This window comes from Pleurodeles waltl, chromosome 3_2 (genome assembly GCF_031143425.1).
Source record: "Pleurodeles waltl isolate 20211129_DDA chromosome 3_2, aPleWal1.hap1.20221129, whole genome shotgun sequence".
Classification (NCBI taxonomy): Eukaryota; Metazoa; Chordata; class Amphibia; order Caudata; family Salamandridae; genus Pleurodeles; species Pleurodeles waltl.
Window position 1 is genome coordinate 213487165 of NC_090441.1, and position 12630 is coordinate 213499794.

The 12630-nt window shown below is 45.3% G+C and overlaps 1 protein-coding gene across 1 annotated transcript in view; it reads left to right on the top strand.

The window, feature by feature from the left end:
- SLC4A3 (solute carrier family 4 member 3) overlaps positions 1-12630 on the top strand; it is a 706827-nt gene that overhangs the window by 159556 nt on the left and 534641 nt on the right. The window contains exon 5 of the mRNA XM_069227213.1: positions 2630-2751. Coding sequence (XP_069083314.1) covers positions 2630-2751 — 122 coding nt within the window. The remainder of the gene's footprint in view (positions 1-2629; positions 2752-12630) is intronic.

Below are 12630 nucleotides of genomic sequence, written 5' to 3' on the forward strand. Positions count from 1 at the left end.
GCACATCTCAGGAGGTCGCGCAGCCTCACATAAGAGGGACTTAGGGTGTCAGGGGCTTGTGATGGGGTACCTTAAGCACTGCTAGTGTAGAACCTCAATACAAGAAACACAGACAACTGTCACATTTCATAGGCCAAACTTTATGCCCGGATCCGTGGGGACCAGCGCTTGACCTCTGCATGACTAATTTGCGGAACATCCACTTGAACTTTTATTTATAAAAACCACAAAACGCACATCTAAGCATGAGACAGAAATAATGATTACTTCATCGTAATATTTATATGCAAGGCGTAATGCTGATCTGAAGGAACAGAAATTACACCATCATCAAAATATCCAGCCGCTCCAAATGAAATGACAACTCAGCGATACAAGATGGCTGCGGGTGCGACCTTTGCATGCCAGTAGTGGGGACTTTCCAATGTGCAAATGCACGGGTTCCACCCAATCAAAATGCAGGGCTTTAGGCCTGTGCATGCCACTGAGATGGCCTCTTGTGCAAGCCTTGCACTACAAGCTGCTCAGCTGAGCACCTGAGGTCAGGCCACGTTTGGGCATCTCTTGCTGGTCTTGGCATCAGTGAATGGCACAAACCCGAACCGGACAAGATGGATTCCACATCAAAGAAAACACCGTCCACACTGGCAGAGCTTCTAGGACAAGAAACAACAATAGCCACAGTATTTTGTGTAACGTCCCAATTACTATCAAACAGCTGCTCCGGTGTCTCCAGCTCTCTGCAGCTGCTCTGGTGTCTCCAGCTCAGTGGAGCTGCTGTGGCTGCCCGGTCTCTGGACACCCCAAAGGTCTTAGGCGCTCTGGTGTCTCCAGCTCTCTGGAGCAACTACAGCTGCCCGGTCTCTGGACAGCACGAAGCTCTCAGCTGCTCCGGTGTCTCCAGCTCTCTGGAGCAGCAACAGGTGCCCGGTCTCTGGACAGCGCGAAGCTCTCAGCTGCTCTGGTGTCTCCAGCTCCCCGGAGTAGCTACAGCTGCCCGGTCTCTAGACAGCGCCAAGCTCTCTGGACCGCGCAAAGCTCTCAGCTGCTCCGGTGTCTCCAGCTCTCTGGAGCTGCTACAGCTGCCCAGTTTCTGGACAGCACGAAGCTCTCAGCTGCTCCGGTGTCTCCAGCTCTCTGGAGCAGCAACAGGTGCCCGGTCTCTGGACAGCGCGAAGCTCTCAGCTGCTCTGGTGTCTCCAGCTCCCCGGAGTAGCTACAGCTGCCCGGTCTCTAGACAGCGCCAAGCTCTCTGGACCGCGCAAAGCTCTCAGCTGCTCCGGTGTCTCCAGCTCTCTGGAGCTGCTGTGGCTGCCCGGTCTCTGGACACCCCAAAGGTCTTAGGCGCTCTGGTGTCTCCAGCTCTCTGGAGCAACTACAGCTGCCCGGTCTCTGGACAGCACGAAGCTCTCAGCTGCTCCGGTGTCTCCAGCTCTCTGGAGCAGCAACAGGTGCCCGGTCTCTAGACAGCGCCAAGCTCTCTGGACAGCGCCAAGCTCTCAGCCGCTCTGGTGTCTCCAGCTCTCTGAAGCAGCTACAGCTGCCCGGTTTCTGGATAGCGCGAAGCTCTCAGCCGCTGTGTTGCCATCACTCCGGAGCTGCTGTGCTCTGGTTCTCCAGGGCCAGGGGGTGCAGGGAGGTGAGACATGTTGTTTCCTGGTCCTTGGGAGTGGCCATGAGGTGGGGGTTAAAGGTCCTTCCGGGCTCTTAGATAAAGCTGGGAAAGGTTCAATGTGAGTTTGATGTGGAACTTGTGGTAGGTGGGGGGGGGGAGGAGACTGTGTGCAAAAGAAATTCTTGACCCTTGAGCATATCTAGGAAAGGGCCTCTCTCCAGCACATGCACAAGGCTGGAGGGTGCAAAACATGACCTCAGAGAACTTGATCATTTGTGTGGGTGTTAATCAGTGCTTCTCCTGATTCCTCCCCACGGTTGGGTTGAAGCTGTTGCCCCAAGCTTATGGAGGATTCAGGACATAGTGACACATTAGTGGTGCATTAGAACCTCAGCCCTTGGAGACCCTCACGCCTCAGCTGTTGGGAGTCCTTGGTGGACAGGTTGGGGCTCTCTGTTCTTCACAGCGCATCCTAGCAGCCGGGTCATTCCAGGAAGTGTTGTGGTGGGACTGTGAGCTCCCCACTTTAGCATGATGCTGCTTGTCTCTCCTCTCTGATATTTAGTGGGGGGCATCTGAAAAGGACAGTCAGCTGCTCCTAAGTATTATAGTTTCAGGCAAATCACAGAGGCATGAACACGCCTCACATACCAAGGTAAGAGACTGGTACAAGCGCGTGGCTAAGGCACATTGTGGTGGTCACCATGAGTGATGGCCACAATGAGTGATGACCCATGTGAGAAGTGGTCAACCACTGTAGATTCATGTGTGTCCTTGTAGTGAACATTGCTGGTGTGTACATACTGGTGTTGACATCCATGAGTGTGAATGATGCTGCGTTACGTTTGTGGTACAGGCTTGCGTACATGACGCAGCGTCAGGTGGAACGCATGGCCAAGTCTTGGCATCTGAATGGCGTGGCTCTTGTGTACTCCTGGCGGTAGGCTGGGATCAGCAGGGTGGGTTCACCAGCACAGTGGCCTTCGTCTAACGGCTTCTTCTTGGCTCCTTTAGTTTTCCATTGGAAGTGATGAAGGGTCGTTGAAGGTCCCAACTTCGGAGAGTCTTCATGGGCCAGAATGTGAGACCGTAGAAGATCCAGCCATGGATTCCAGTCCACAGGACCCTGAAGGAAGGTATGTTCTTCGGCCATATCCACCGCAGCCGAAGCTGGTCTCAGTTGAGTGAGTGGTTGAGTGAGGGTCAACGTGAGAGTGAGTGACTCTGAAGACCATGAGCATCACACAACTGTGCCAGCCATGGGTGTGCAGGTGCCCGGTGTATTTCCTAGGTGATCTGCTTCTGGTCATTTCACTTAAGTGAATTTAAAAAAAGTGTCCATATCAGCAAAATAATATACATTAACAACTTTATCGGAGTGTGGCAAAGGTGTTCAACTCAAAGTTTTGAGGTCCTCAAAGATGTAATAACAACCAATCCACAATGTTGACATACAATATTGTAAGCTTGTGTTTACTGCAACACCTCTTGAATTATAGCTACGTTTGCGCTCTACAAGTATTGCTGCATACATAAATACATAGTTACACACATACATACATAGATACACACATAGATACATTTACACATACATACATACATAGATGCATACAAACACACATACATAGATACACACATACATAGATGCATACATACATAGATACACACATATATTCATGCACACATATATACATACATAGACGCATACATAGATACATGCATACATAGATACACACATACATACATAGATGCATACATACATGCACACATATATACAAACATAGATGCATACATAGATACATGCATGCATAAATACACAGATACATACACACATACATACATAGATGCATACAAAGATACATACACACATACATAGATGCATACATGCATAGATACATACATACATAGATGCATACATACATGCATACATAGATACACACATACATAGATGCATACATATATACATGCTTACATAGATACACACATACATAAATACACACATACATACATAGATGCATACATACATGCACGCATATGTACATACATAGACGCATACATAGATACATGCATACATAGATACACACATACATACATAGATGCATAGATACATGCACACATATATACAAACATAGATGCATACATAGATACATGCATGCATAAATACACAGATACATAGCCACATACATGCATAGATACATACATACATAGATGCATACATACATGCATACATAGATACACACATACATAGATGCATACATATATACATGCTTATATAGATACACACATACATAAATACACACATACATACATAGATGCATACATACATGCAAGCATATGTACATACATACATGCATACATAGATACATACCTACATACACACATACATAGGTGCATACATACATGCATGCATACGTAGATGCATACATAGATACACAGATACATACACACACATACATACATAGATACATACATACATAGATACACACATACATACACATACAGATACATACATTCATCTCATACCAGGAACGGTTTTATTCACATTCACATTCAACAGTCACTACCAATGTCACATATCACTGTACATGCACAAATATATACATACATAGATGCATACATAGATAGATGCATACATACATACAAACATAGATGCATACATACATACATGCACACATATAGACATACATAGACGCATACATAGATACACACACACACATACATGCAGACATAGATACACATACATGCATTCATCTCATACCATGAATGGTTTGATTCACATTCACATTCAGCAGCCACTACCAATGTCAGAGCATCCTGGGTACCAAGCGTCAGAGTTCTTCCTGGTGAGTTTGCTGCATCCCTCCTTCCGTGGTGCACAGGGCTCTGGGTACCAGTTATCTGACCTGGTGTCGGCGGGCTGTGTCCACACAGGTCTTTGTTGCATTGGATGTTTGCTGTGATTCTTAGTTACAGCAGCTTGTGTCTTAACGTGACTTACACGCTGGATCTGGGTCTTTGGTCGTTGAGGAGAACACATCTCACTTAGCGGACACTGTTCACATCCTTCAACAAGCACTGCCTGCGCCAAGGAAGTATCCGGGTCCTTACTAGTAACCATTCTTTGACATGACTTGATGTGAGCAGCTGCACTCCAGGAATAAAGCAAGCCCAGACCAGCGGCGGTGCTCGGGGGTGTAGGCGGCACTGAATGTCTGGTGGGGACGGGACAGCCGCGGGGGCTCTCCGCTGAGCACATACAGAGTGCCCGTCGCCCCACAGCCCAGGGTCTGAGATACATATGCACCTGCAGAGTTCGTAAGTGAAAGAGCGAGGAAGGAGGGAATGTGTCTCAGTCTGCAAGTACGCTTTATTGTTACTTACACTCTGGAAAGTAAATAGAAAATATGTGAAAAACATGGACCTGGCATCTTCCTGCCCCAAGCAAGGGTGGCGGGGAACATGGAAGGATGAACAGCATCTTCTTCGCGACAATAATAAACCTCAACATACACCTGGGCGACAGAAACCAGTGTTTCCGGCTGCAGACAGTTACAACATCCTCAAATGTTGTTTGAAAAAACAAATATTTTCTTGTGGGTTTCAACATGGAGGAAACATTCTTTTTCTATTTTTACGTCTCCATCATCGCTTTATAATATGTTGCTGATGGCGACGTGATTCAACGGTTCCTGGGACGTACTTGACCTTAACCAAGTTTTTACTAGGTGGAGACCAGTAACGTTTCTCTCAGCCTCGAAGGCGATACTGGAATAAGTAAGATAACCTGTTGTAGCTGCTCAAACTATGTAAAAAAAACTTTCTCAGCTGGAAGCATTTTTTCGGAGTTTCTCTGGAAATGTCTGCCTTGAAGAGCACTTAAGCAGACTTGATAAATGAGCTAAGAGAGCTCAGGGTAGAAAGGGTCAGTTTCTGGGATCGAGCGATGGGGTCCTGTGTGTGTTTCCGAGCCCAGTTTGGAGGATTCAGTTCAGTCCGCCATTCTCTACAATGTGCCCTTAGTCTTTTTGAAAGATAAAGCGGGACTCACTCATTGATTTTTATTTGGCGTGATTAATGCACAATGATGTAAGGAAGTCACCGTCCCTCGATTACCTCAACTAAACATCGAGCGGCCTCTGTTGCTGCCCTGGGAGACTTAGTTGTAGAAAGGCTTATTGAATTGGGATTAACAGCAGTCGCCATCTTTCAGTAGCCACCTACCACCCCAGGCCTTTGGAAGAAGCAAAACAATCTGCTTGTCAAAGAATAACAGCGCTTAGAAACAGTGCTGTTGAAAAGCCCTTGACCAGACCTCCAGTTGGCAATTCACTAGGGTTAGCAGACGGCACCACTCAGCCACTAGATGTGGTCTTGTTGTACCTTTTAGGTAAAGAACACTCATATTTGCCATCTAATCCCAGCTTGTCCATTTTTAATAAAAGTATGTTGTAATAAGCACTGCATTAAATTCTGCACAGTGCTCCCAACAGTGGCATTTGTCCACGAGGGCAATCTCTGGGCATTTTCATCAGTGCCTACCCCATCAGAACTGCAATGCTGTGGGCAATGTGAAACCAGGAAATGATTGATTCCCAACCTCCCTGATGTCAAGCTGTGTGCTCATGGGCAATCATATGTTTAATATATAACTCTGTGCAATTTACTTTGACATTGCACTGGACTGGGGAGAGGGTGAGTACATACAGTGCACTGCTAACCCTCCGGTGGCCGGGAGGTGGAGATCGAACAGTGCATGCACTCAATGCACCACAAAATACAAAACAACTTAAACAAATCTTTACTCTTTTGTTGTGGGAAGAATTAGTGCACATGGATGACAAGAGTGTAGAGTGCTCACAAAGTGAATATCGGAAGGGGCAGACAAGAAATGAAATAAGCCTTCAGTATGAAATGTTCAGAAACTGAGATACACAGTGTTTGTGTATTGGAGATAGATGCTTTACAGATGGGAAAAACCTGATGTGAAAGAAACAGATGCATAAAGCTTAGAATGGTGTGTGTGTGTGTGTGTGTAACATGTTCACAAAAGCAAAAGGCAATGTGTGTGTGTATGTAACATGTTCACAAAAGCTGGCTGTGTGAGACACAAAGTACCCTTGTATATGAGATCCTTGAATAAATTAGAAATGTGGCATCAGTTTGTGAGTTGCTCACAGAAATGCAATGTAGTGTGATGGCTCAAGGAGAGGAGTGTGGGTGATGCTTAATTATTAAGCAGGTCTGAGGACGTCTCTAGGGTCAGCCCAGGCTTTAATTCATAGGATCAGTTGAAGTTTCCTGGTGTCCAAGAGTTATCCTTTTTTGAAAGGACCTCTGAGGTTGTTGCCAGTCCGGGAAAGGTTGGCACTAGGTACACTCTGAATGAGTAGTGCTAAACATATTTTTGAAAGCACTGAAAGCATTTGAACACTGAGGAGTAAACTTGTAACTTGTCATACAACTTAGGACAGCAACCAAAGTTGCTTCCCGGCGTCAGTAGGAGAGTCTAGAACAGCACCAGGTCTACTAAGATGAGTCGGTTTTGTCTCTCCCTGCCCTGGTGCACACTTGGCTGCCTTGCACCAGGGCACACACCACGCACATTAGTGCATGGACGTCTTTGCATCTGTGTGGTGTCAAGCACAGGTTTCTGCAGGGGAGAGTACCCTTCTAGTACAAAAACTATGCTTTAACATGCTTTGATATTTTAACCACTGAATGTATGCTCTAAGGTGCTGTGCATGCGTAAAGTTTCAAAAGTATAAAGAAAAGAAAACTGTTCTCACCCTGTATGCCCGACCTTGAAGAGGTGGACTTTTTTGGCATAAAGTCCTGTTTGTCATATTTTTTTAAAGTAAATAAGGCTTTGGATGAAAGACCATGGATGGCTGCATAGGAATGTCCATGTACAAGTCATTGAGTGTACACTTAACGCCAAAGTAGCACGCAGCTCGACTTTGTGTTACGTTAGATAACTTTCCAACACAAATCAGGGCTAGTGTTAGGAATTAAATTCCAGTCCAACCCTTGGTGCCATGTTTGCATCACTTTTTTGTGATGCACACCTGGTGAGACAAGTTAGATAAATGTCCCCCTGTATCTCTGCACATTTCTGGCAGTCTGTCTCATAGTGTATGCTGCCGGAAACGTCACTTTTAAATAGACCTTTATATTTCCCAATGCTTTGACTCCAGACCGTGACCTCATAGATCTATAAACACAGAAGGCATTAGGTCCCAGCCCATCAGCTGGTGATACTTACAGATATCTGAATACATCTCAACCCAGAGGAGGGCGAGCCACTAAAGCTCCGGCAGGCTCGAGCCTGAAGCCCGGCTCCTGTTGGAACCTCGAGCCCAGAAGGAGTCGAGCTTTCGAGCGGTTCTGCCTTCGACCCTCCCTCTACCCTCATGCACAAAGAAGTAAAAACAAAACATTAACATTTCCGGTGGTGCTTCATTTGTACAAAGTGAAACCAGTACACCTGGATTAATCATGGCTTCCCCACTCAGCCAAATTGTGTGGTCTTAGGAAAATATTTTATTTTACCATCCTCCTTTTTCCTCACCACCGCATATGAAAGCACCTTCACATACACAAGTTACGAACAGCCGCCGTGCAAAACCTATTATGGTAATGTTGCTCTTTCTGTAAGAATGTGAGCTCCATAGAGGATTCACATGAAAGCTGCCAAATACTTCTCAGTGCAGTGACGTGTTAATGTTAAAGCTTCTGCATATTAAAGAAGTACACTTTTTTGAATTTTGAAGAGACTTTGTCATAAGTGATGTTTGTTGTATGATTTTCATGGCAAATATTTTCTGGGCTCAGCTCGCGCCAGGACCCTCTTTGGCTCGGATTGCCCGGTTCATTTTTTGACTCTCCCATCGCTATATTTACTCTCAGAGCAGAAGAAGAAGAAGACTTTATTCGGTATGAAAAAAACAAAACATCAATTAAAACAAATAATCACCAATACATTAGTTAATATACCAATAAAACAGTATACAATAAAAACACCCCTCAAGAATATAAACATATAAAACCTCATTCATAAAAACAATAAAATAAAAGAATTCATTCTAAAAACTCTACATTTTTACGCCAAGTAAAAGCTCCCTTCAGGAATGATCCCAGGCCCTTCCACACCAATACATCTGAGGCCATTTGCAACCACATAAAAGCAGGACGATATTGCACGAAACCCTTGGGCCTTAAAAGAGGTAATAGAAATCGAGTTCTAAACAGTGCATAAAAAACACAAAACAATGTAAAATGGGGCAAGGTCTGTTGGGACACCCCATCACAGGGGCAGGGTCTAATAGATTTTTCCCCATACTGACCTAACGGGAAACACAGATTACTTCTAATGATCCCCAAATGGAATCGAGTAATGAGAGACCTTTCCCTCACATCATTTATCTCTAAGAGATAGCGCTCAGGACCCACCCCCATCTTTAGCATAATAAAATCCCTAATTGATTGTTTCCCTAAAGCCTCCCCCTCCCTCTTGGTCTCCTGGATTCTCAGAAAATTATCCTTAACCCATTTTTTATCACGACTAGTCAGGCCCTAAGGATAATCAAACAAATCAGGCCGCCCGAGGTCATGGGCCATCTTCCTTATGTACGTCAGCCAGGGAATGTTCTTTACATTGTCACAAGCCAAACAATCCCTTAAAATATCCCTGTTAAGAGTGGCATGTTTGTTACTCCAGATTGAGATCCATAACAGAAGGGGAGCCAACTGGATAGTGTCCTGCACAAACTCAAGCTCCAGTTCCAAATGAAGGCAAAAACCAGGGATATTTTTTCCAACTCCCAGTAGCCTTCTACAGAACCGATTTTCTTGTACCGTAAGGGCTCAGGTATCGCTATACCCCCAAAGTGAAGCACCATACAGCAGGACAGGGATGCATTTCCGCCTATAGATTTCAAGCAAAGGCTTAATAGGTTTACTACCTACCCTTACAGCAAAATCAAAAGTCGCACCAACTGTTGCATCAAAAAGCGCACCCCTTCTGGCAATACAGGGTTTCCAAGATCCTTTCTCATCAAAAATGACCCCCAAATATGGGAACTCATGGACCATGCTAATAACTTGATCCTCCATCCTTAGCTCCCCCACCCTACTCAAGGGTCTTCTGCAAGCCATAAAATGTGATTTCTTAAAATGAATCTCTAAGCCCAAAGCTGACATAAAGGAGGCATAAGCTCTAACTACTTCACGGAGACCATTCATAGTGCGGGCCATAGGGACCGCGTCATCCGCGTACGTCAGCACAGGGATATCAATACCATTCACCTTTGGAACATCCCTACAATGTTCCATCAAAAAATCGTACAATCCATTTGTATAGAGAAGGAACAAAGTAGGAGCCAGAACACACCCCTGGCTCACACCCCTTGAAAGCTTAAAGGCCTCTGAACATTCCCCATTAGACCCCACCCTCACATTTGCAACCGTTCCTGAGTGGAGATACCGGAGCAACTCTACAATATTAGGATCCATCCCTAGCTGATTTAACCTCTCCCACAATATAGACCGGTTCACCTTATCAAAGGCACAACTAGGGTCCATAAAAGCAAGGTAGAGGGTACCTTTCCTGGCCTGCGTGTATTTACCAATCATCATCAATAGGTTAAGACATTGTTCTCTTGTGCCGAGGCCTTCCCTAAAACCATACTGGTCCTGACTTAAAATATCATTTCCTATCATCCAGGCCTCCAAACGCCTTAAAATAATCCGTCCCAGAATCTTCACAGAAGAGTCCAGGAGAGAAATGGGGTGATAAGACTTAGGATCATTTCGATCGCCCTTTTTAAATACTGGGACAATACAGGCCAGTCTCCAAGAGGCAGGAATGCCCACAGTAACTGCTGCATTGAGAACATTTAAGAGAATAGGTGCCCATAACTGGGGGTTAGATTTATACAAATCCATAGGGATCGAATCCGGGCCCGGAGGTTTATTGCTAGCACTACTCTGTATCGCATCAATAACCTCCTGGAGCGAAAACCTAATTGCTAGGTTAGGAGCCATATCATACTCATTGTCCCGGTTATTTCTTAGGGGAGTACCCTCAAAAGTTCTACAAAAGTGAATTATCCAGGCCTCCGGGGCAATGTTACAGCCAAAGCCCTCAGATGTTTCTGTTCCAAAGGAACCTCTATTTACCACCTTCCAGAACAAACCAGGATCCTTCAGAACTATGGCACGCTCTAACTCTTCCCAGGCTTTATCTTTATTTTTTAACTTGCTATCCCTCAGGGCCCTTTTATACTTAATTCTAGCTTCTTTTACGAGGACCCTATCTGTAGGATGTTTCTTAGTGGCCATCTTCAGTTTTGCCCTTGCATCATAGCAGGCCTTGTCAAACCAGCCACATTTGCGTTTACTGGGGTGGCTGCCTATGAAAATAAACAGTCTCTCACTGCTGTATTTACTACTGTTATTGCATCTATAACAGCCTTAGGATTGGGAGCCTCTGTCAGAAGTATTTCCATAAATAGATGTAAGTTTTCCCCCACCACCCTTCCTACAACTTTTTGGGAATCTACTTGTTTCCACCCAAGCCGCCTGCCCTGGTCCCTTATCTCCACTGCTACAGGCCCACCTCGTCCTAATTTACGTAGGGCCCCAGGGAGTTTAAAAGACACTATAAGGGGATTATGGTCACTAAAACACTCCCCTAGCACCTCACCCCCGATCACCAGATCTTTCATAGGTGAAGACACAAAAATATAATCAATGGTGGTTCCAGACCCTCTTCCCACATAGGTTGGGAGTTGGTGAGTATCTACTGCTTCTATGCCACAAAAATTCTGTAGGCCCATCTTCCGAAGTTCCTTAATTAAAACCCTGCTCTGGAGTCCTGCAGACCATCCGCTAAATAATCCTCACAGTCACACATAAAAGGATTAACCACAGTACTAAGCCTTCTCAACTTAGAATTAGAATCTCCAGAGACAATAGCACAAAATTCCAACCCCACCTCCTCCATTCTATATTTCAAAACCTGAAGAACAGAGAATAGGGCCCCAATTTGGCACCCCACATCCCACACAGCATTATAAAAGTTTACCAGCAGAATATTAAAATTATTGGAAAAAATTACCCATACCAGCAATATACCCTGGTGGTTGCAATTGATTTGAAAAGCACCCACTATCTTAGAGAGGCGAATTAGGGTAACCAGGCCACCTTTCGAGCGGCCACCAAGAGACTGCATAGCTGGAATTGCAAATCTGTTATACCCATCCCACACAGACAACCCCTCCGACCAGGTTTCCTGAAGCATGATCACATCATAATTAATCACACACCTAATCCACGCCTGATCAGATAACTTAGCATCATAGCCCGCAATATTCCATGAAACAAGCTTACACTGTGGGGGCACCTCTTCCCGTGTAGCCAGGGTCTCGGCTCATTGTCAGTCCACCCCTTCCAAACATAAATTACTGTTGGTGACAGTTCTTCTGCTGGTTACCTGGAGGCTATTCTGACCCAGGGGGGGATTCCTACCAGAGCCAGGAGACACCCCAGCACTCAATCACATGTGGTCATAAAAATAACCCAGAGGGACCATACCTATTGTACCAGCTCTAAGAACAGCAGGTCGATCAGTAGAAAGGAGCCTTTGAGTCAGGGCTGGGTATCTAACATTTATAATAATACGATCTTCATCCCCCACCTTATTTTTGGGCCCGACCCAGCCAATTCTTCTGGCAAACAGAATATCCTTAAAATCCTTACATGAAAAATCACAGTTCTTACTCAACCAATATCCAGCCTTATTTGTGAGTTGGGCCATAGACTCAGTTTCCCCAGGAGCAAGGGCAGGTACATTCGTCAACACCACCACATAGGGAGCACAAGCTGGGGGGAGATCCAAACAAGCCAATGAAGGCCTGACCGTCGGCAGGTTCTGATTATCGGTCCCATCCAGCTTTTGGCAGACCCCCCCATCTGCCACAAATTCAAGGTCAGGCTGCCTACTACAACTAGGTCTA